Genomic DNA, 26,331 nt, shown 5'->3' on the forward strand with positions numbered 1-26,331 from the left:
CCATGCATCTTCTAGGACCACAAGGGAGTGAAGCTGGAAATCAGTAACTCAGGAATCTCTAGATCAAATGAAAACACATGGAGATTGAACAACATGCTCCTGAATGAACAAGTCATAGAAAAAATCAAAAGGGGAATCAAAAAAATTTCTAGAAAGAAATGAAGATTATAATACAACATATCAAAATGTATGGGATACAGCAAAAGCAGTGTTAAGAGGAAAGTTTATAGCAACTGGTGCCAACATCAAGAAACTGGAAAGGCACCAAATAAATGAGCTATCAATGCATCTCAAGGATCTAGTAAAACAACAGCCAACCAAATCCAAAACTAGTAGGATAAAAGAAGTAATTAAAATTAGAGAAGAAATCAACAAAATTGAAACAAAAAAAAAAACAAAAGATCAGCAAAATGAAGAGATTTTTTTTGAAAAAATAAACAAAATTGACACACCACTGGCCCAACTAACCAAAAAAGGAGAGAAGACTCAAATCAATAAAATTAGATGGAAAAAGAAATGTAACAACACCACAGAAATAAAAAGAATCATCAGAAATTACTACAAGGACCTGTATGCCAACAAATTGGGAAACCTAGAAGAAATGGCTAGATTCCTGGACACATACAACCTATCTAAATTGAGCCATGAAGATATAGAAAACCTAAACAGACCTATTACCAAGACAGAAACTGAATCAGTAATAAAGACCCTCCCAACAAAGAAAAGCCTAGGACCAGATGGCTTCACTGCTGAATTCTACCAGACATTTAAAGAACTAACTCCATTTCTTTTCAAGTTATTCAGAACAATTGAAAGGGAGGGAATCCTCCCAAATTCTATGAAGCTAGCATCACCTTAATTACTAAACCTGAAAAATATACAACAGAGAAAGAGAACTACAGACCAATTTCCCTGATGAACATAGATGCAAAAATCCTCAACAAAATTCTGGCCCATTGATTCCAACAAGACATCAGAAAGATCGTTCTCCTGGACCAAGTGGAATTATCCCTGGTATACAAGGATGATTCATAATTTGCAAATTAATCAATGTGATACATCACATTAACAAACTGCAGAACAAAAACCATATAATTATCTCAATAGATGCAGAGAAAGCATTTGATAACATATGACACATTTTCATGATGAAAACTCTAAGCAAACTGGGTATAGAAGGAACATTCTTCAACACAATCAAGGCAATTTATGACCACTATGGAAATCAATTTGGAGATACCTCAGAAATCTGAATATAGACCTATCCAAGTGAAATGAAATCTGTAAATAAAAGAGTTATCTGCACCCCTATGTTTATCGCAGCTCAATTCACAATAGCTAAGATATGGAATCAACCTAAATGCCTGTCAACTGAAGAATGGATAAAGAAATTATGGGATATGTACACTATGGAATACTACACAGCAGTTAAAAAAATGAAGTCCAGTAATTTGCAACAAAATGGATGAATCTGGAAAACATCATAGTTAGTGAAATAAGCCAGTCCCAAAGGGATAAATACCATATGTTCTCCCTGATCGGTGATAACTAATAGAGCACCTAAAAGGAAATTTGTAGAAGTGAAATTTACACTTTGAGAAGCGTTGACTTGAACAGCCCTTGTCTTGACTGTCGAGGAACAGTTTTTTTTTTTTCTTTAATGGAGAATCTAACTGGGAATGGGAGAGGGAGGAGGAAGTGGGGTGGGAGTGGGAGTGGGAGGATGGGTATGATGAGAAGAATCACTATATACCTAAAGTTGTACTTATGAAATTTGTATTCATTAAGTGAATGGTTTCTTCGGGAAAAAAAAAATCCGACTTCCAATACTGAATAGATCATCAACCGAGAAAATCAATAAATGCTATGATCTGAATGTTTGTATCCCCCCCCCCCAATTCCTATGCTGAAATCCTAAACATCAGTGTGTTAGTAGTAGGAGTTGGGGATTTGGTGAAACGATTAAGTCATGGATAGCCTTAATGAATGTAACTAGTGTTTGTGTAAAACAGGTCCAAGAGAAATCTCTAGTCACTTACACCATGTGAAGTTACTGTGTGTTATATTTGTATATGGTTTGACTTTGTCCCCCAAGGGTTCATGGTTTGGAAAGTGTGGAACTCAGTGTGGTGATACTAGGAGGTGATGAGACTTTTAAAGAGGTAGAGCCTAGTGGGCGGTCACTGGGGGTGCTGCCCTCAGAAGGAATTGAGGTGGATTTCATGAGACCCCAGTTAGTTCTCAAAAGAGGGTTGTTATAAAAAAGCAAGCCTGAGGCAGGCTTTGGTACAGTGGTTAAGATACTGCTTGGGACATCCAAATCCCATATTGGAGTGTGTGGGTTCAAGACCCAGCTGCACTTCCGATTTCAGCTTCCTGCTGCTAGTGTGCACCTTGGGAGACAGGAGATGATGGCTCAAGTACTTGGATCCCTCCCACCCTCACAGGAGCCTCAGATGGAGTTCCTGGCTCCTGGATTCAGCCTGGCCCAGCTGATACTGGCATTTGGGAATTAATCCAGCAAATGGGAGATTCTCTCTCTCTCTCTCTCTCTCTCTCTCTCTCTCTCTCTCTCTCCTGTTGTTCTGCCTTTCATATAAAACTCAACTTAAAAATTTTTAATCTAAAAAATAAAAGAGCAAGCCCAACACCTTTCCAGTCTTTTTGGCTTTCTGTCTCACTATGTGATCGCCCCCTGCATGTGCTTCCACCATATGAGGCCATCTACCATGAGGTATTCACCAGAACTGAGCCAATGCCAATGCCATGCCCATGAACCTCCAAAACTATGAACCAAATAAATCTTTTTTCTTTGTCTATTAGCTGACATCAGGTACTTTGTTATAGCAAAGGAAAATGGACTAATATACTGTGAAAAAGAAAACTGCCCAAGACATGAGCCCCCACCAGATGCCTAGATCTTCATTTTCCCATTCTCCAGAACTGTAAGAAATAAAGTTCTGTTGTGTTTATGACATTCTGCTATAGTAGCCCACATGGTCTAGCACAATAAGGAAGTTGCAGAATTAACAACACAATAGACCAATCAAACTTAACAGATACAGACAGAACAACCCATGTAACAATAGCAGAATACACATTCTTTTCAAGTGCACATGAGATATTCTCTAAGACAGATAACATGCAAAGTCACAAAAATATGCCTTAACAAATTTTAAAAGATTCAAATAATATCAAGTATATTTTCTGACCACAGAAACTAGAAATCAATATGGGATGAAGGTAGAAATCAATGCAGAGGGAAAACTGGGAAATTCACAAATATGAGGAAACTAAACAATACACTCTGCAACAACCATTGGTTCATAGCAGAAATAAAAAATGGAAATTGGAAAATACCTCGAGAGCAACAAAAATGAAAATACAACATACCAAACCTTATGGAATACAGCAAAAGTGGTACAAAAAAGGAAATTCATTGTGATAATGAGATACAGTAAAAAAGTTAAAAATATCTCAAACACACTCTCTTTGTATTCCAGGAAATTTCAAAAAAAAAAAAAAAAAAGAACAAACTAAGCCTGTTTAGCAGAAGGAAGAAAATAAAGACTAGAGCAAAAAAATAAATGAAACAAAAAACAGAAGAATTAAAAAAAATCAAACTAGGAGTTAGGAGTGGGTGGCATGCACAATAATACAAAACAAGAAGCCTCAGCCACCACTGTCCCCACAGAAAATTCAACAACTGTCCACAGACCAGAACATCCTTTTTTTTTAATTTATTCACTTATTTATTTGAAAGGTAGAAACCAGAGAGAGAGAGAGAGAGATCTTCTGTCCACTGGTTTACTTCCTCATTCTCCAAATGGCCACAATAGTCAAGGCTGGGCCAGGCTCAAACTGCATCTGGGTCTCCCACGTGAGTGGCAGAGGCCCAAGCACTTGGGCCATCATCTGCTGGCTTCCCAGGTACATCATTAGGAAGCTGGATTGGAAGCAGAGCAGCCAGAACTTGAATCGATGCTCAAATACAGGATGCCCGTGTCACAAGCAATGGCCTAAACCACTAAATCATGACAGGCCACAGTACATCTTTTTGAAAACCTCAGTACTTGCAAACAAGCCTGAGACACCCATGTGGGCTACAGATCTGAACGAAAACTGATTTAGAAGGGGAAGAAGGCTTTCATTTTTGATGGTACCACCCCATCCTCTCTTGCCAGTCAGAACAATACCACATGAAGATTTCCCCCTGGGCCCTTGGTTTCTACATAGGGAAAAAAGAACTAGAGGCAGTTATCCAGCTTCCTAAGAAGACAGTTCTGGTTTCACCTCAAGGGGAACTACAGTCAACAGCATCACTAGAGTGCCTAGGATGAGGCAGAAACAAAGAAAGGAGGCATAAGTCAGTGACCAGCGCCTGAATCTTGGTGTTATCTCCGTGTTTCTGCCACCTGGTGGCAACCAATCAGCAGTACCATCCAACTTCACTGCCCACCTGCAAAACTGACTAGTCACCTTCAGAAGCATGGCGGGAAGTTCAACTCATTTTAAGCCCCTTGTCAAATGCCCAGTGTCAAAGCTCACTCCAGTGACAGAGAAATAACCACATCTATCCATTTCAGAGAAGCAGAGGGGCTAGACATACCTGACCACAGAAATCAAACAGCAACTCCAGTCAAAAAAAAAAAAAAAAAACCAACAACCCCACCCAGGCAAGGAGAGTCCCACATCTGTGCATTTCAACGAAGCATAGCAGTTCAACTCTGCCAAAAGCCCACTCTAAGGCTCCACCCTGACAGGAAGGCAATCATGAATCATGCATGTCTAAGATAACCTCTGCTCTTGTCAGTTCTGGGCATTAGTCTTGCACAATGTTGGTGGTATGTAAAATAGTTAAAATAGAACTGCCATATGATCCAGCAATTCCACTTCCAGATTCAAAGGAAATGAAATCAGTATCACGAAGAGATTTGGAAACGCCTATCTTCACTGAAGCATTATTCACAGTAAGCCAACTCAAGTGTTCATCAACGGATTAATGAATAAAGAAAATGGGGGAGGAGAGAAAGAGACGCAGAGGAGAGAGGTAGAGAGAGAAAGTAAATGATAGAAAAGAAGGAAATGCTCTCATTTGCAACAACATGGGTAAGCCTGGAGCACATTTTGGTTAAGTGAAATAAGCCAGGCAAAGAAGCAAAGAAGGCCAGGCATGGTCTCACATGTGGAATCAAAAAATTTGAACTTATAGAAGCAAAGAGTACAATGGTGACAATGGTGTTCATCTAGGGGTGGGGTGGAGGAAATGCAGGGATGTTGGTCAGATGGTACAAAGTTTCAGCTATGCAGGATGAGTAAGTTCTGGAGATCTAAGTCACCATTTGGTGACTGTAGTTAATATCGTAACTAATATTATTCGTTTATTATATTATATTGTAATAATATTGTAACTAATATTATCATTGTAATATTACATTGTGTACTTGAAATTTGCTGAGAGTAGATTTTAAACTTGTGCAATACAAAAACATGATAACTGTGAGATGATGGATATGTTAATTAGGTTGACAGTGGTAATCATTTCACAATGTGTATATATAAAACACTTATTGTTCACTGTAAAACATATAATTCTTGTCAGTTATATCTCAATGAATCCTGAAAGGAAAAAGAAAATAGGTCTTCTTACAGTGAAAGGAAAAAAGTGAACCTCCTAGGTGTTTACCAGCCACAGAGATGCCTGACATTGCTGCAGGCTAGGAGCCCCAAGGAACACAGTTGAAAGTTAGAAAGAAGTATTAGAAATAAAGGAAAAATCATTCAGAATTAAGAAAATTATTAAGGTTTGGGATTAGGGCATTTTTCTCTCAAGAGAAAAGAAATCTGCCAAGTCTTTGTGCTAAATCTATGGAAACCCAAATTCTTTTGAATTGGATTTATTTGTACGTTAATTTACCATTCTTATTTGTAGAATACTAATTTGTTACAGTGAATTTTCTGTATACCTTTTCTAAAAAGCCAAATTTGGCATAACATATGGTCAATGATTAGATAGGACTTTAAAAGATAAACATAATATAAATTCCACCAGGGTAACTGAGAAGCCATTAACAAAGCCTCTGGAATGTTCCCTATTAACAGTCTCTTCCCATCTACTTATGCTTGCCTTTTGCCAGAAGACATCAGACCTCAATACTACAAGAAAAGAAGGAATGGTATTTTATTAAGCAAAAAAAATCTCTTTTAACATACTATTTCCAAAGGTGATATCCACATTTCAAAAATCTGTAATTTTATATTTTATAAAGGCCTAGTAAAATTTGTCATTGTCATTGAATATACTGAAGCAGGTACATTCACAACCAGTGACGTAAGCTGAAGGAATGACAATTTCATTCATAATCACAGCAGCCTACTCTTAATTGGTGGTATCTATAATAAGGTGACATGATCAAAAGAGTGTGGCAGAAAGCAAGGAGTGCAGCAGCTGTTCATGAATGTTCCTTAGCAAAAGAGAAGTCAAGGAGACAAAAATCGAGAGAAGTCCTGAATTTAGATGTATTAACAGAAACCAAGGGAAAGAAATGAGCTTTCTAAACAATACTCACTGCCACCCTTTATGCTTAGTGTAGATCTAGGCCTCCATTTCAACAAAATTCTAATAAACAAGCAATTCTGCTGCATTATCACTTGTGTAAAAATGAACTTTTTATACTGAATGGGTACCTCTAGTCTAAGATATTCACTGTTCTCAAAAGAGTTAAGCCTTTAGAAAGTACACTCATTTTCCATCGCTTCCTTCTGGCATAAAATCTACAGAGAAGGGTGCTTAATTAGCAGCTATTCATTTCTGCTTGTATCACCAACTGCTTCCAACAGTTTTCTCAACACATGGATATAATTAAAGTGGGAAAAAATTGCTCCAGAGATTCACAGTATATGATAGAAGATGTGGGTATTTGTGTTTATGACATTTTCTCTGGGAAGTCAATAAGTAATCCAAGCTTAATTTTGATGACAATAAATTTTAGAATAAACTAGTAGAGTGGCCACAGTAGTGACCACTTTCAGTGACTAGCAAGCACATCACCTACAGATACCAGCAGCTACCATTTACTGAGGAGTTTCTATTTCCTAGGCATGTTATTGAACATTCTACAATATGTGCATCATCATTTTTAAACTCTACAACAATTCTAAAAAGCAAGTATCAAAATGTTAACAATTTTACACCATCATAGATGACAACAAATTTTGACTGCAAGTTGGTCTAATACTAGGAAAACTATTATTCACTGTGCTAAAAATTCCTGTTTTTAAAAATATTGATGGTTATTTTAATTTTTTAAACACTAAAACATGATCATTTCTCTCAAAAACTTGAAAATTTTTCTTGAAGTTATTTTATAAAATACATAAAAAAACAATCAAAGAGACTAAAATCATAAATAATAACTAGGGTTAGAATTCAACTTTGTTTTTCTTCAGTGTCATTTTAGTGTATAGAACACAAAAGGCTCAAAGTGGTGCTCTATAAACTTGTTATTGCATAGATTTTTATGAAAATGTGGTTTTCAGTCAAACTATATTCTGACAGATACAGCCACTATATACAGTAAAAATATGATATATGTCGTTAGCTTAGAATATGAATGTCAATTATGTACCATCGTGATTTTTTTATTTTAAAAATCTATGTATTTTCATTTTATTTGAAAAGCAGAGACAGAGAAACAAAGAGAGACAGATTTTTTAAATGATGATAAGATGGCAATAATTCATGGGATATGTAAAAATAACCCAATGTTATGCTGTTTCTCAGCCTACTCTTATGACCAGCTTCCAGAGAATGCTCATTCTTATGACTCCTAATTCACCCTCAACTTTGGCATACACCTCAAGATTATCTCCAGTCTTAAGTTTCCAAGAAGTCAAGCATAGCATCAAGTATCCTTTTTTTTCTTCTGATCCCCTCATTCCTGCCTTTTCATCATACCAGTCTTTTGATGGGTTGATAATCATAAATTTAGTGAGTATTCTACTCCCAAACACTGCCTAATCTTGGAACAGAACTCACTCATCATGTACTTTGTATCAGGTTATTCATTTAAAGGAAAACTGTGGTAAAATCCATGCTAAACTAGCTTGCTTCTTTGGCAAAATTTAAATAACTCAATTTATTAAAATGTGATTTATAATACAACTTTCAGATTTATGCCAGGTATATGAAGTCTAAATTGAGGTAACTTAATACCTATAACTGCATAACCTTGCTCTGTCAGTCACAGTTCTTGGTATAGAGTTTGATCAACTTTGGGACTCTAAAATGTCTTTTACATAAATGGCTTATTTGCATCAATATTTTGTTAGCAACATATAAGGCCCATTGAGTACTATAATTTCAATGATCATATTTGCATTTATTTCCTTAAATAACAAATTTAATTTTCACAATAGATAGAATATATTTAAAATAATCATAGTAGTATTTCCAAAAAACTAGAACTATCCCTGTACTGAGAAACAGTAAATATTTAGTGAGCTGATTTGACATATTTTATTCCAGTATCCTCTGATATTCAAAACACCTTATGTGACATTTCTGGAAAAATTCATTTTTTCATGTAAATTCATTTATCCAATAATTATTGAATATCAACCATGTGTCAAACTCGGTGCTGGGCCTAGGTTTTCAGTGAAAGACAGAGTTGCTTTATTTTTATAAAATTCTCTTTATATTTCCAGATTCAGTACAATAGTACAAATCTTAGTATAGTGCTCAGCATACAGTAGGCACTAAATATATACGTATTTGACTAAGTAAACTAATTTAAGTAAATTTGAGTAAGTAAATATTAAGTAAAGTACCAAAATTCATCTGAAACTAGTAATTTTAATTGATCCCACCCCTACACACATATCCAACCTGTCTTATATTCCGGGGTTGTAAGACAACAATAAGTACCAAAGCATCAACAAAACTATTTTCCATATTCCCAATGGAGAAACGGAGGAATAGGGGAGATGGATGCATGCTGTTATATTTTTAAAAATAATATATTTTCCATCAACTGATAACATGTCAGAATAATAAGCAATATATGTGTTAAAGGAGTAAATAGATTTAGCATGCTGGCTTCTGAAGTCAGAGGTTCAAACTGCCAAATTACCTTACAGTAAATGTTAACTGATCTCTATAACATTCCTGAATTTACATTGATATTGTTATAATTACCTAAGCCAGAAAGAACTTTCTTGAAATTGATGATGCTTGTACATTTCTACTCCAAAATTGTAGCAGAGAATCTGAAGATATCCAGCCTGCAAAATTTTAAGAAATGTGTAAGATTCATGATTTCTTAAAGTTAAAAAAAAAACTATAGCTTTCAGAATCTTTAAAATATACTTAAAGTGTTCTTTTTTTTATATATATTTCCTTTATCTTTAATACTGTGCCTGTACATCCCAAGAAACCTTTGTCCACTCCAAAGTCATAGAATATAATCCAGTATTCCAGAAATTTAATGAACTTACTTTATATATATATATATATATATATAAGAACTTCCATTAATAAATATTGTCATAAGATAGGGGTCAAGGTTTTTATTTCCACTTTCACATATATAATAATTTTTCAAGAATTGCTTTTTTTTTTTCAAGGTTAGCACCAATTGTGCATTTTATTTTTTTTTTTAACTTTTATTTAATGAATATACGTTTCCAAAGTACGAATAATGGATTACTATGGCTTCCCCCCCATACCGTCCCTCCCACCCACAACCCTCCCCTTTCCCACTCCCTCTCCCCTTCCATTCACATCAAGATTCATTTTCGATTATCTTAATATACAGAAGATCAGCTTAGTATACATTAAGTAAGGATTTCAACAGTTTGCTCCCACACAGAAACATAAAGTGAAAAAAAAAAAAGTGTTCTGTAAATCAAATTCAAAATAAATTTCCTGATCAAAACCTCTCAATTTATATAAAGAAGAGCTAAAAACATTCAAGTTAGGGCATTAACTATGTGTGGAAAAGTACTACAATAGATTACTAATAGAAATTGAAAGATCCTATGTGATAAAAAACAAGACACTCAATCATTGTCCAGTAGAAGGACAGGATAAAACACTGCTTTAGGTTGCCAATTACAGTAAACAGCATTAGAACAGAGAGTATATTTAAAGACAATATAATCACGACTAGGGATGGGAGGAAGAGTGAATGACTTTTTTTTTTTTTCAGAATTATCTAAAGTTCTGAAATGTGTCCAAAGCCTTATCTAGTCATCTATTTAGAAATAATTAGCAACAACAAAAACTGTCTTAAATAAATTATCACCGAGATCAAAGGTAGAAACAAGTATGTGAATTGTGCCATAGGAAAAAGACTCTCTTATGGGCTAATCAACATCTCAGTCTCTACACCAATATCATGTTTTATAAAATTGTCATCTCTCAAAATACTAGTAAATGGCATAGGGGAAATTTTTTTTTAATTCTGATAATCTATTCAAATATTCCCTCAATATTTATAGAAACCATCTATCCAGAATTTAATTATATGGGTATAAAATAGCCCCTTATAATTTCACCTGAGTTAAGACTACAGAAGCAGATCCTCAATTAAGAACCCAAGATCTGAAGCAAGTTATTCACAAGCAATGTGTAAAGACCTGTCTTGCTTCAAAAAAGTTTTCCTTTGAATTACAGCACATTCAGAAAGTAGCTCAATATGCATGCCTGAACACATCAGACTACTGTATATTTGAATCTTTAAAAAGGGATAGTCTTGGTAATGTGGGGTCTGGCAATAATCCAGAGGTATTTAAAAGCATTCTTGACACTTCAGCAGAAACAGCTTAACTCATTACATGCCCCAGATTCTGTAAGTTCAAATAGGGCCATGCCAATTATGCAGCTATACTGGAATAATGTAGCTCACATCCACTTGCTACATACAGACCAGAAACTGAACTTTTACAGAGAAAAATAGAAAACAGAATTTCTGATGAACATTTATGTGTATTGAGACTTTATTCAATTTCCTAAGTATTTCTGTCTCAACCCTCACAATCACGTCAAGTGTACTTACATTTTCTCTCCTGGGGGAAAAAAGAATATAAAATAATAAACTCATAAAAACAAAGCCACAAATGACTGAAAAATCTATCAAGATATCATCAAACTTTTTGAATATCACAAAAATGTTTTTGCTGCCAATATTGCTCCATTCTCTCATTTAATTTACACATTTAATACTATTTATTAAGCATTTCCTATTAGGCACTGTTCTAGGCACTAAAGATACATCAGTGAAAAAAGACAAAAATCCCAGTCCTCATGAAACACGTCTAATGGGATATGAAGTACTAAGATTAAATATATATATATATATCTGTTTAAAACTATGTTTCTAGCCTTCCATGGAATGCTAATATCTCATTTTGTAATCAAAGACACAATGGTAAAAACAACATTAGGAAAGTAGTTCTTGGGGCAGGCATTTATCCCAGTGGTTAATGCACCAATTAAGATGCCCACATTCTATACTGGAGTACCTGGATTTGATACCTGGCTCTGGCTCTGGCTCCTGACTCCAGCTTTCTGCTAATGCAAACCCTAGGAGGCAGCCAGCAAACCCTGGGAGGCAGCCATGATGACTCAAGTAGTTCAGTTCCTACAACTCGTAGGGAAGAAATGGATTGAGTACCCAGCACCTGGCTTTGGCTCTGGCCCATCGCTTACCATTGCAGGCATCTGGAGAGTGAACCAGTGGGCGAATGCTCTCACCCTCACTCTCTCATGCATTTCTCTCTCTCTCTCTCTCTCTCCCTCTCTCTCTGAAAGTCTTTCTCTACCTCTTAAATATAAATAATTTTTCAAAGATTGGTTTTATTTATTTGCAAGGCAAAGTGACAGAGAGAGGAAAGAGATAGAGATCTTCCAACTGCTGGTTGATTCAGCAAATCGCCAAAAGAGCCGGGGCTGAGCCAGGGCAAAATCATGAGTTCTATCTGGGTCTCCCACAGAGGTGGCAGGGGCCCAAACACTTGGCCATCATCCATTGCTTGCTGTATTCCCATGGGCATTAGCAGGGAGCTGGATAGGAAGTGTAGTAGTCAGGACTTGAACCAGCATTCCAATATGGTATACTGGTGTTGCAGGCAGTGGCTTAACCCACTGTGCCTCATCACCAGCCCCCAAACAAATAATGTTTTTATAAGGTAGTTCTGTAAGTCTGTTGTATACTGGTCACACAGAAAGCTCCAAGATCTGTGGGATCTCTACAATAACCAGCTACTGCCACACCAATTGGCCCAGAATTGACAGCGCCAACCTAAAACCTACTTTACAAGGCCAAGATGAGACTACATAGATGATAAATAAACTCAATTAGCCATTGCTGCTACAAATGAGTTTTATCAACTTTTCAGTTCAATATATGCTTTTTATTTTTAATTATCTAAATAATTTCATTTTCTGCAACTTCCTTTGTAAATTAGGCTTTCAGACTTCAGAGAAAGCAAACCTTACATTTTAAATCTTAAGTATCTACGATATTTTAAAAAAATTTTTGATTCTGCTGTTTTTTAAACATATGTACTTTTAAATTTTGTTCAACTATAATTGTGTGGCAATAATTGGATGTGATTGCCTGGATTTAAGACTTCCTTCTGGGGCAAGCACTGTGGTGCAGCAGGTAAAGCCCTGGCCTGCAGTGCCAGCATCCCATATGGGAACTGGATTGAGTCCTGGCTGCTCTACTTCCAATCCAGCTCTCTGCCATGGCCTGGGAAAGCGCTGGAAGATGGCCCAAGTCCTTGGGTCCCATGTGGGAGACCCGGAAGAAGCACCTGGCTCCTGGCTTCGAATCAGCAGAGCTCCAGCCATTGTGGCCAATTGGGGAGTGAACCAGCAGATGGAAGACCTCTCTGTCTTTCTCTCTCTCTGTCTCTCTGCCTCTCTTTCTCTCTGTGTGTAACTCTGACTTTGGAATAAATAATAAATCTTTTTAAAAAAAAAGACTACTTTCTAACTCCTCCCTTACTCACCCTTTTCTAATTCTCAGATACCTCAGCAATAATTAACAGTAACTCATTAGTCGTTTCTCATGGTGCTCTAAGATACAAACATACACTCATATATCCAATTTTCCAAGCACTTTCTTCTCTGTCTCTTAATAACAATAACACATTATCTTCTGCCTTCATGCCAATACCTTACAGTGTTGATTATCTAGTTTGGGGATACAGGAGAAGTCTCAAAAAAAATACAGATTTGGTTTATTTGATTCATTAATTCCTTTTAGGTGAATAACATTCTGTTAGCTCTTTTCCAACCTTTATCTGATCATTTCCTCTCATTATAAGATTTCCTACCCTGGATTTTCAGGTCCCTTGTCTAAAAACCTTAAGCCCATCAAAAACCTACACTGTAAATAATTGCATTGACCTTTAGATTTAAAAGCATGATTTTCCTAATAATAATGAGTAGTTCTATCAAACACCTTCCAAATAAAATACAAACTCTTAACTCTGGGCCTAAAGGTCCTCTACTAGGAGCTCTATCCTGACAAAGGCATAATTATTCTTCTGTTACATATCATCCTGTATCCTCTAAGTCACACCTTTCTTTCCTCTCTCTAAATTTGGTTTTCCCTGATCCCCCTAACACTACACAAGATATCATAAGTTTTCTTTCCCTGAATACTCCTTTCATATCATTCAATAACAATTCAATGTCTATTTACTCCACAAAGCATATTAAAGAAAGGCCTCTGTCCTCTACTAATTTATAATCTAAAATAGATTGCAACAGGATCACAGATAAAATAAACAGAAAAAAACCTGTAAATGTAAATAATAGAAAGGCTCCATAGATAAAATTATGAGAATAAGAGAGTTCAAAGTTGCTGGATGTTAAATAAATATTTTTAAATACTTATGTATTTATTTGAAAAGCAAATAAAGAGAGAAGGGAAGAGACAGAAAGAGAGATCTTCCATCCACTGCTTCACTTCCCAGATGGCCACAACAGCTGGGGTTCAGCCAGGCCAGAGCCAAGAGCTAGGAACTCCATCTGGGTCTCCTACTTGGGTGTCAGGGCCCAAACACACAGGCCACCTCTGCTGCTTTCGCAGTTGTATTAGCAGGGAGCTGGATTTGAAGCAGAGCAGCCAGGACTCAAACCTGGGCTCTGATATGGGATGCCAGTGTTGCAGGCTGCATCTTAATCGGTTGTGCCACAAAGCCAGCACATAAATAAGCATTTTAAAACAACTGCATTCGACCCATAGAATGGCAGATGTCCTAAACAGCACTCTGGCCTCAGAATCAGCCCTAAAGGCATTCCGATCTGGCTGAAAAGCTCATGAGAGTATTTCAGGCATGGAAAGCCAAGACACTCTGGCAAAATAAATAAATAAATAAATAAAAGATCTCTGTGAGTGAGATCCCAGTGGAAAGAACAGGTCTTCAAAGAAGGAGGTACCTTTCTCTGAAGGGAGTAGAGAACTTCCACTTTGAATATGACCTTGTCTAAATAAGATAAGAGTCGGTGAACTCAAAAGGCTTCCATAGCCTTGGAAACTCATGACTGGAGCATAGGGAGATTACTGATGCCATAAACAGGAGTGTCAATTTGTAAAGTCAACAACAGGAGTCACTGTGCACTTACTCCTCATGTAGGATCTCTGTCCTTAATGTGCTGTACATTGAGATTTAATGCTAAAACGAGTACTCAAACAGTATTTTTCACTTTGTGTTTCTATGTGGGTGCAAACTGTTGAAATCTTTACTTAATGCATACTAAACTGATCTTCTGTATATATAGAAAATTGAAAATGAATCTTGATATGAATGGAAGGGGAGAGAGAGCGGGAAAGGGGAGGGTTGCGGGTGGGAGGGAAGTCATTGGGGGTGGGGAGCCAATGTAATCCATAAGCTGTACTTTGGAAATCTATATTCATTAAATAAAAGTTAAAAAAAACTGCATTCTTACATTCATTATATTTAAATATTTTATATTTTTATATTCATTATATTTAAAAATATAATATTTAAGATATATTATTTATGACTGTACTGGGGAGGCAGGTGTTCAGTGCAGAGGTTCAAACACTGCTTGGGATGCCTACATTCCATATTACAGTACCTGATTTGAGTACCAGCTCCTCTACTTCTGGTCCACTTCCTACTAATAAGCACCCTAAGAGGTAACAGGTGATGATCAAGTACTTGAGTCCCTGCCACCTACACACAAGACCTAGATGGAGTTCTGGGGTCCTTGCTTTGGCCTGATCCAGTCCTGGCTGCTGTGGGCATTTGGGGAATAAAAGAGCTCTTTCTCACTCTCGCTCTCTATCTGCCTTCCAAATAAAGTGAAAATAAATTTTTAAAAAATTTAAATACTGTGGCTGGTGCCGTGGCTCAATAGGCTAATCCTCTGCCTAGCGGCGCCGGCACACCAGGTTCTAGTCTCGGTCCGGGCGCCGGATTCTGTTCTGGTTGCCCTTCTTCCAGTCCAGCTCTCTGCTGTGGCCCGGGAGTGCAGTGGAGGATGGCCCAAGTGCTTGGGCCCTGCACTCGCATGGGAGACTAGGAGAAGCACCTGGCTCCTGGCTTCAGATCAGTGCAGTGCACCGGCCGCAGCGAACAGGCCGCAGCGGCCATTGGAAGGTGAACCAACGGCAAAGGAAGACCTTTATCTCTGTCTCTCTCTCTCACTGTCCACTCTGCCTGTCAAAAAGAAAAAGAAAAAGAAAAAAAATTTAAATACTGTAGTGAACAGTGCCCTCCAAAATTCATGTTCTCCTGGAACCCATGAATGTTACCTTATTTGGAAATAGGGTCTCTGGATGCAATCAAGATATGGTCATACTGGATGAAAGCGGGCCCTAAATCCAATGATTTATGTCCTTATAAGAAGAGCATGTAAAAGTAATAGAGATAAATCAAAGAGTAATTCTAAAAGCATTCATCTAATCCAGATTAAGGTAGGAAAAACTAAAAAGAGAAACAAAAAGTAGAGAGAGCAAACAGAAAACAGGGAAGAAAAAAAACAGCATAGTTCTTTAAAAAAAAAGATTTATCTATTTATTTGAAAGGCAGAGTTAAAGAGAGAAGGACAGGTAGAGAGGGAGAGAGGTCTTCCATCCATTGGTTCACTCCCAAATGGCTGCAATGGCTGGAGCTGTGCCAATCTGAAGCCAGGAACCAGGAGCTTCTTCTGGGTCTCCCACATGGGTCCAAGGGCCCAAAGACTTGGGCCATCTTCTATTGCTTTCGCAGGCCATAGCAGAGAGCTGGATCGGAAGTGGAGCAGCCGAGACTTGAACCAGCGCCCATATGGGATGCCGGCACTGCTGGCTTTACCCGCTATGCCACAGCTCCGGCCCCAGAACGGTTTTCTTTTTTAAGATTTATTTATTTATTTGCAAGTCAGAGTTACACAGAGAAGAGGGAGAGAGAGAGAGAGAGAGAGAGAGAGAGAGAGAGGTCTTCCATCCCATGGAACTATGCCTTGCAGCATAGTTCTTTTAATGACAACAGATTGAATATGCTCAGCTTTCTCCTAAAATCTCTCTAAAATAATAACAAAGGGAATTTTTTTTTCAAAAAACCATAAAGAAGACAAAGAAATGGAAAGACATCCCACGTCCGTAGACTGTAAGAAACAAAACTCTTTAAATATGCATGCTATCTAAAGCAACTTACAGGGGCAGGCGCTGTGGAGCAGCGGGTTAAAGCCCTGGCCTGAAGCGCCGGCATCCCATATGGGCGCCGGTTCTAGTCTCAGCTGCCCCTCTTCCAATCCAGCTCTCTGCTGTGGCCTGGGAAAGCAGTAGAAGATGGCCCAAGTCTGTGGACCCCCTGCACCCACATGGGAGACCCGGAAGATGCTCCTGGCTCTTGGCTTCAGATCAGCACAGCTCCAGCTGTTGCGGCCATCTGGAGAGTGAACCAGCGGATGGAAGACCTCTCTCTCTCTGTCTCTACCTCTCTCTGTAACTCAGTCTTTCAAATAAATAAATCTTTTTTAAAAAAATTACAAAGCAGGAGACATGATACTACTTGTCTTTTAAATATATTGCAAAGTTACAGTAATTAAAAGAGCATGATAGGCCGGCGCTGCAGCTCAATAGGCTAATCCTCCACCTGCAGCGCCGGCACCCGGGTTCTAGTCCCGGTTGGGGCACCGGTTCTGTCCCGGTTGCTCTTCTTCCAGTCCAGCTCTCTGCTGTGGCCCGGGAGTGCAGTGGAGGATGGCCCAAATGCTTGGGCCCTGCACCCGCATGGGAGACCAAGGGGAAGCACCTGGCTCCTGGCTTCGGATCAGTGCAGCGCGCTGGCCACAATGCACCGGCCGTCGCGGCCACTTTGGGGGTGAACTAACAGAAAAAGGAAGACCTTTCTCTCTGTCTCTCTCTCTCTCTCTCACTGTCTAACTCTGCTTGTCAAAAAAAAATTTTTAAAAGAGCATGATATTGAAATAACAGCTCCTTCCAATGGAACAGAATAGAGACCTTAGAAGTAAATCTATACATCTACAGCAAATTGATCTTTGACAAAGATGACAAGAACATGCACTGGGAGCCAGTGTTGTGGTGCAGTGGTTTAGCTACAGCCTGTGATGCCAGCTTTCCATATGAGCACAGTTTGGAGTCCCAGCTGTCCACTTCTTTTTTTTTTATTGCCTTTATTGCAAATTTAAAAGTCTCAGAAAGCTCCTTTGCCCTCCACCCAAAGAATTCATAATGGTATACAGCAGCTGAAATTCATTTTAAAAGAACATTAAAAAGGAAGATGGTATCCGGAGACATTAGTCCAACTTCTAAGAAGTAGTGCAATCCTTAGATAGAATTCCAATGTTAATAAGGTTGCTTTAACCACCAGAATTTATAGCTTAGTTCCTCCACTTAAGACCAGGAAAAGTTACAACCCTTCCAAGGGAAACACTGTTCCCAAATGATGGCCCTGGATGAGTCCCAAAATTTTCTGTCATGTCAAATTTTTCTTTTCCACTGGCCCTCGAGATGTTTCTCTAGATGCACTACCATTATTTTCTACTTCTTTTGATGTGAAGGTAAATGAAAACTTTCTTTGGACAGAGCATGATATTGGGGCATGACCCCTGACATTTAGAAATATTGGTTCATGAGCCGGCGCCGCGGCTCACTAGGCTAATCCTCCGCCTTGCGGTGCCGGCACACCGGGTTCGAGTCCCGGTTGGGGCACCGGATTCTGTCCCAGTTGCCCCTCTTCCAGGCCAGCTCTCTGCTGTGGCCAGGGAGTGCAGTGGAGGATGGCCCAAGTGCTTGGGCCCTGCACCCCATGGGAGACCAGGATAAGTACCTGGCTCCTGCCATCAGATCAGCGCGGTGCGCTGGCCGCAGCACACCGGCCGTGGCAGCCAGTGGAGGGTGAACCAACAGCAAAGGAAGACCTTTCTCTCTGTCTTTCTCTCTCACTGTCCACTCTGCCTGTCAAAAAAAAAGAAATATTGGTTCATATGAAACTGAACTCTCGTCTCTAGCCTCCTCTGGTCTCCTTTCTCTTCTCTCTTATCTCCTGCTCGCTCTCTCCTCTCATCTCTCTCTTCTCTCCTCACTAGCTCCTCTCGTCTCGTCTCTTACACTCTCCTCTTTTTTCCCTTCTTTACCCCACCCCTCCAATCTGCTGGGTTTTAGGTCAAGTGACTAAGTCCCACGTGGCCAACTGAATATGACATCACAGGCCTAAGGTGTTCTTAGGAAAAAGGCAACCGTAACTGTAAAAAGACACTGAGTTTGAAGGAATTTCTCTTTGAATCTAGGAAGATCACTACCTTTGAGAATATCACTTTGTAACTTGCTGAACTTATTTTGCAATTTATTTTAACAGGTTTCTGGGCAATCAGTACTCAATGAAACAGCAATGGGTAATTAGTACTTGTTTTAGAGGAATGCAATTTTAATTTTAATTGAATTCAAGTAGAGATATATAATATCAGAAAAAAAATAAACTGAACTCTCAGTAAAAATACCCTATAGGCGTTCGTATTTTCTGATGCCACAAGAAGTAAGTGTATAGATGAACTCAAAGTAACTATGCAACATTCTCCTTACAGGACAGCCAGTTCCAAGATAGAGTTCATAAGGTTGTGGTTGCAGTTCATCCACAAAAGGTGCCCTTCTAACTTTGACCTGGAGCCAGAATTCAGTACAGGCTACAAACAAGTCTTCCAAATCATGAACAGACACAAGAAGCAGGAGGAGCCCTCCTAGCATATCAAAGATCTTCATGGCTTCCAGATCTTGAACCAAAGTGTCACGGGAAGCAGGAAATCAAGCTGCTCCACTTCTTATACAGCTCCCTGCTAATGTGCCTGGGAAAGCAGTGGAAGATGGCATAGGTGCTTGGGCCCAGCCCTGGCTGTTGTGGCCATTTTTGGGATAAAGCTCTCTTAGATAAATGACCTCTCTCTCTCTCCCTACCCCCTCTCTGTGGCTCTGGCTTTCAAATAAAGTAGAATCAATTTTTAAAAAAGAAAATGCACTGGAAAAATAATAGTCTTCTTAATAAATGGTGTTGGGAAAATAGGATATCCACACATAGAAGAATGAAATTAGACTCCTATCTCTTATCCTGTATAAAGATAAACTCAAAATGGATTGAAGACATACAAATGAGACCTGAAGCTTTGAAACTACTAGAAGAAAACACAGGGAAAACACTCAAGATGTTGGAATGGACAAGGTTTTTTCTAGGCCAGACTACAAAAGCACAGTTAATAAAAACAAAAATAGACAAATGGGATTTCATCAGACTAAAGAGCTTTGGCATAGCAGAGGAAACAATCAATAGACTGAGGACACAGCCTACACAATGGAAGAAAATATTTGTAAGCTATACATTTGACCAGTGGTTAATAACCAGAAAGTATTAAGGAACTCAATCAACTCAAAAGCAATAATAAGAATTCAATTAAAACATGCAGTAGATCTAAACAGCCATTTCTCAAAGGAATACACACAAAAGGTCAACAGGTATGTGAAAAAATGCTTACCATCACTAGTTATCAGAGAAATGCAAATCAGAACCACAATATCACCTCACTCCAATAAGATTGGCTATTATCAAAAAGGCGAAAGATAACAACGTACAGAAAAGGGAATCATTGTATACCATATTGGTGGGAATGTAAATCAGTACAGCCATTGTGGAAAATAGTTTGGAGGTTCCTCAAAAAACTGCAAATAGGACTACCACATGACCCAGAAATCCTACTCTTGGGGATATAAGCAAGTGAAATAGAAGTCCATCTGCCAAAGAGACATCTGAAACTCTCATATTTTTTGCAGTACTATTCACAATAGCCAAGAAATGGAAACAAACCTAAGTGTTTATTAACTGATGATTGGATAGGAAAAATGTGGTATACATACACAGTGAAATATTACTCAGTCACAAAAAAGCATGAAATCTTGTCATTTCCAAGAACATGGATGGAACTGGAGGTCATTATGTTGACTGAAATAAGCCAAGTACAGACAGACAAATAAGTATTTCATGATATCAGTCATATGTAGGGAAGGGAAGTGGAGAGGGAAGAAGGAATGAAAGCTGATTGATAAGTACTAGTTTATAGCTAGATAGGAGCAGTAAGAAGTTAAGGGTTTTTTATTTTATTTATTTGAAAGGCAGAGTGACAGAGAGAGAGAGAGAGAGAGAGAGAATCTAGCCACAACAGCCAGAACTGAGCCAGGCTGAAGCCAGGAGCCCATGCTCCATCTAAGTTTCCCAAGTGGGTGGCAGGGGTCTAAGTACTTGGGCCATCCTGCACTGCTTTCCCAAGCACATTAGCAGGGAGCTGGATCAGAAGCAGAGCAGCCAGCCAGCACTCCAATATGGGATGCTGGCATCAATAAGCAGTGGCTTAACCTGCTGTGGCACAATGTCAGCTCTGAAGTTCTGGGGTTCTTTTGCATGGCTAGGTGACTGTAGATAATTTTAATATAGTGTATGTTTTTCTATTAATAAAAACCTAGAAGATAGGATTTTGGGTGTTTTCTCTATAAAGAAATATAAATGCTTCAAAAGATAAATGTTTATTTGGGTGCTTTCACTATAAAGAAATATTAAATGCTTGAAAAGATAAATATGTTTACCCTGATTGGATATTATACAAAGTATACATGTAACAAAACATCACATAGTACTCCATAAATATGCACAATTTTTATGTCTGTTAATTTTTTAAATACAACTTTTTAAATTCAAAAATGAAAAATTCATGAGACAGGTTGGAAAACTGAGAAAACCTCCCAGATAAAAGAATAAAATAATTTAGAGATGTAAAATAAGAAGAAAAGAATATTAGAAAAACAGTCAAGGAACTCTAACATGTAACTAATAAGCACTCTAGAAAAAGAAAATGAAGACAGTTAAATCATCAACAAAATGAGTAATAAAACAGAATTTCCAGATTGGAATGAACTACCAAGTGCCTTTCACAATGAATGCAAACAAAGCCACATACAGAAAAACATCATGCAATTGGAAAATGCTAGAGGCAAGAAGGATACCATTTGTAATCAAAAGAAGAAGACAGCATACTGCCTAAGAGCAGGGACTTTGTAGCCACATTTTCTGGGTTTGAATCACTTTTCATCACATGTGATGCAACCTTGGGCAAGATACTAAAACACTTCTCCTAGTCTTTTATCTATAATGAAATGATAACAATACTAATTACTTCACAAGTGGTTCTGAAGATAGCATTTAATTAATACGTGCAAAGCACTTAGAATAGTGTCTGGCATACAGTAATATTAGGTAGTATTGATTACTCTTATTATTCCACAAACTTCCAGAAAGAAAAAGTAGGTTTCATGCAAATGATCAAGAATCAAATTGGTGGGACAGGCATTTGAAGTAGAGGTACTTGACTTGGGATGCCCACATTCCTATTCTAGCTTCCTGCTACTATGAACCCTGGGAAGCAGCAGGTGATAGCTCAAGTGGTTGGGTTCCTGTCACCTACATGAAAGATCCAGATTAAGTTACAGACTCCTGGCTTCAGCCTGGTTTAGTTCTGGCTGTTTTGTTAGGTAGGAAATCAGATATGAGCTTATGTGTGTGTGACAAAGGCCTAAGGAGACATTTGGGTCCAGCATATGCATCTCAAAGTCATCCCAATAACATTTCAGGGGCAGCCCAGTATTTGCACCCTTCCTTGCCCCTTCCCTTCTACCCGATAACCTGCCAGGTGGGGGTCCCCACCCCTTCTGCCTGATATCTGCATTTCAAATATCCTGCTCTGGGAGGATTCTCCAGAGGGTCCTGCCCATCCTTCCAGGCTTCCCCCTGTCTGATAACTTCAGGGGGAAAACTCAGATAGGAGTTTTTAGTATTTACATACAAAAAGTCCTTGTTCCAAGAGGAGCAGAGGCGGGAAGGCAAGGCCCATCCCCTTAAAAATCCCCAGCCTCAACCGGACTGCGCGCTCAGCCCTCTGCCTCTCTGCTGAGCCGCCTGCCTGGTCTGCCCAGGTGTAATCTCTCCACTCAACCATGTAATCCCGCTCTCCCCCAGTCTGAGCAACTGGGCACGCTCTCTCTGGTTCTGTCTGGAGAGGTGCCCATCCGTTCTTACAGATGTCCCTTCCCTAATAAACCTTGCTATTTTACTTTCCATTACTCTTTGTCTCATGCCTGAATTCTTTCTTGTGCAAAGACAAGAACCCTGCCATTCACCAGTAACAGTTTTCAGGTACTGATTTCTCTCTCTCTCTCTCTCCCCCCCCTTCTCTAGAGCAAAATGAAAATAAACAAATACAATTTTTAAAGAATCAAAATGTTAAGTAATAGAGAAAATGACACAGTAGGGTACTCCAAGGGGCATGCCCTTCAAAAAAATACTGAATAAATGAGCAAAAACTGTCAGAATCAAATTTGCTGGAACTTTGGAAAATAGTCAATGGTTTACAGCAATCAAGCAAACACAATGAACCAAGGAAAAGGTAATAAACACATCAGGAGAAATTTGTGATATTTTAAAATTTAGCCTTGCACACCCTACTCCCTGGTACAGTGGCAACCCTGAAGATGGCAATACACATTTCCAAGGTGGGCTCCTGGTTCCCAAGGGAAAAAGAAGACTGTGTTCCAAAGAATTGTGCCTGATATGACCTACCCTAGAGTTCCTAGAAGAACTAATGCAAGGTACTTGCTCCTGTGTCTCCTAACTCAGAATTCTTACAAAGTAGAAAAGCATAGAGCATTCTATGGAAACACTTAAAGGCAAAATAATAAGCCACTACTGCCTAGAACAAAAAATGACACTGGGATAAGCAACCCATCCACTGAAAGCCTAAAGAAAAGCAGCAGGAAGCATTACTTTGGGGAAAAGCTCACACATATAACAAGGAATCTGGAGAGCTAAGTGCATGCCCAGGGCAAGACACAAACCCAGAAAAGACCTGAAAAGATCCTAAGCTCATCTCCAGCTCATTTTTAGGCTTAGTGGAAGCCAGAAGCAATGGCTAAGGTAGTTATAAACAACATTGCTAGGTAGGAAGTCAAGAATTAGCCTGTGTGTGTGTGTGAGAAGGGTCTGAAGACCAGTACCTACTGTGGAAGCTCCAGAAACACTTAAATCCTGCTCAGACCCTGATCACCTTCTAGGTGGTCTCAGCCCTTCCCCAAAGGAAAGCTCCCAGAATTCTCTCTCAGGACCAAATGAGTTACCTGACCTGACAACATGGGGCAATAAAACCTTCACAAATGCCCTAAGGGAAGCCCCTCTGCTCTGCCAGTAAATATGGGGAGGAGTTTGTTAATTTTTGCCCAACAAACCCTTCTGCTAGGACTCCCTATTCTTTTTCCTGGAGAAGAGGGGGATTGAGTAAATAGACTCCCTTAAAAACTGGGAGTCTAAACAGACAGAGTGCTGAGCTCTCTGCTCTCTGCTGAGCCACCTGCCTGGCCTGCCCAGGTGTATTATCTCCATTCAACCATGTAACCTCAATCTTCCACAGTTCGAGTGACTGGGCACTCTCTCCTTATCCCTTCCATTCTGATTCCCTATCCCCAGTAAAACCTTATCACTTCGCTCTCTGTCTCATGCCTGAATTCTTTCTTGCATGAAGACAAGAACCCCACGGCTTCCATGGCCTTTTCCCCAGTGACAGCATGACTGGGGCCGGTGCTATGGCATAGCAGATAAAGCTGCAGCCTGCAGTGCCAGCATACCATATGGGCTCCAGTTCGATCCCGGCTCCTACACTGTCGCTCCCCCTCTTCGTGGAGGAACGACACAGGACCCTGCGCTGTTCTTTCGTCTGCTCGGCCCTCCCCGGGTTTGCTGCTGGTTCTTCCCGGGTTGGCTACTATCCCTTCCACCTCCGTGGAAGGGCAGTTCCCCCTGGCCACATTCCCCACTTCCGCAGGGGAGTGGCACACCGCCGGCCGGCTCTCTTGGGGGCTGCACAGGTGTTCCTTCAGATGTTCCCCTTAGATGTTCCTGGTGCATGCCGTCTCTCTCCTCCTTTATAGTCCTCCTCCGCCAATCCCAACTCGGCTGCCCACACGCCGAGTACGCTGCTCTCCTCCAATCAGTAGCAAGTCCTACAGTTTATTGGTTGAACTGGAGGCAGCTGTGCGGAAGCTGTTTACTTCTCTCCTAGCGCCATATTGTGGGAGAGCAGATGCATAGAATAAGTCTTAATTCCAGTAACTCAGTCCAGTCCGGGCTGCTCCCCACACTACACTTCCAATCGATCCAGCTCTCTGGTATGGCCTGAGAAAGCAGCAGAGGATGGCCCAAGTCCTTGGGCCCCTGCACACACGTGGGAGACCTAGAAGAAGCTCCTGGCTCCTGGCTTCAGATCGGCCTGGAGCTGGACCATTTGAGGAGTCAACCAGCGGATGGAAGACTTCTCTCTCTCTGCCTCTGGCTCTCTGTAACTCTGCCTTTCATATAAATAAAAAAAATTAAAAAAAATTAAGAGGAAAAAGAAATAAGCACACCAGTTCAGGAAAGTATTTTAAAAAAGAGTATGACTAAATAGTGAAGCAGTATCCTAATACAGAGCCAACATGCAAATATAAGGAGAGTTAATTCTTTTTGTTTCCCTTTTTTTTTTTTTTTTTTTGGCTCTAAGCATTTGTGGAAATCTTCATCAACCATTAGGTTAAAGTAAAGGAGACAAAGAATGTACTCTTTAGAAGACAATGGTTTATTTATTTATTTATTTATTTATTTTGACAGACTGGATAGTGAGAGAGAGAGACAGAGAGAAAGGTCTTCCTTTTGCCATTGGTTCACCCTCCAATGGCTGCCACGGCTAGCGCACTGCGGCCGGCGCACCGCGCTGATCCAAAGGCAGGAGCCAGGTGCTTCTCCTGGTCTCCCATGGGGTGCAGGGCCCAAGCACCTGGGCCATCCTCCACTGCCTTCCCGGGCCACAGCAGAGAGCTGGCCTGGAAGAGGGGCAACCAGGAAAGAATCCGGCGTCCCGATGGGACTAGAACCCGTTGTGCCAGCGCCGCTAGGTGGAGGATTAGCCTATTGAGCCACGGCGCCGGCCATGAAGACAATGGTTTATATGAATCACTAAGCAAACAAACCACAGCAACAAACTTTGAGGAGGGAAAAGAATTTTATTTCCAAAATTACCACTATGATACTGAATTATCTGCTTTCCAACAAAAAAAAAATTATGAGGCATCCAAAGAAACAAGAAAGAATGATTCGTTCATAGGGAGAAAAAAAGTTAACAGAAACTGTCCAATAAGGAAGGACAGACATTGGACTTAATAAATAACATTTTTAACATTTAGATGTCAAAGGCTAAGAATCTAAGGAAGGAGACAGTTTTTTAAATTTATTTTATTTATTTGAAAGGCAAAGTGACAGAGACAGAAACAGACAGAGAAGGGTATCTTCCAACCATTGGTTACTCCCCAAATTTCCAAAACAGGGGCTGGGTCAAAGCTAGAAGCCCGAGCTCCATCTGGGTCTCCCCTTGTGGGTGGCAGGGACCAAGTACTTGGGCCACTGTCTGGAGCTTTTCCAGGCACATTAGCAGAGAGTTAAACTGGAAGCAGAGCAGCTGGCACTCAAAGTGACACTCATCTGGGATGCCAGCATCACAAGTGGTAGCTTGTGATCACTATGCTGGTCCCAATAGGTAAACACTTTAAACCAATTATTTTATATATGCTCAAAGAGCTAAAGGAAACCACAGAAAAACACCCAGTGTTTCAGTCCAGCAGGTTAAGCCAACACTTGCAAAGAATGCATCCCATATCAGAGTGCCATTTCGAGTTCAATTTCCTGCTAATGTTCCTGGGAAGGCAGCAGATAGTGGTCCAAGTGCTTGGT

The 26,331-nt window shown here is 39.6% G+C and overlaps 1 protein-coding gene across 1 annotated transcript in view; it reads right to left on the minus strand.

Annotated features, from left to right (window-relative positions):
- TEX11 (testis expressed 11) overlaps positions 1-26,331 on the minus strand; it is a 295,156-nt gene that overhangs the window by 201,620 nt on the left and 67,205 nt on the right. Inside the window, exon 8 of the mRNA XM_017349668.4 lies at positions 9,197-9,282. Coding sequence (XP_017205157.3) covers positions 9,197-9,282 — 86 coding nt within the window. The remainder of the gene's footprint in view (positions 1-9,196; positions 9,283-26,331) is intronic.

The sequence above is a fragment of the Oryctolagus cuniculus genome, chromosome X, assembly GCF_051225735.1.
Source record: "Oryctolagus cuniculus isolate XC-2025 breed Fujian yellow rabbit chromosome X, ASM5122573v1, whole genome shotgun sequence".
Lineage (NCBI taxonomy): Eukaryota > Metazoa > Chordata > Mammalia > Lagomorpha > Leporidae > Oryctolagus > Oryctolagus cuniculus.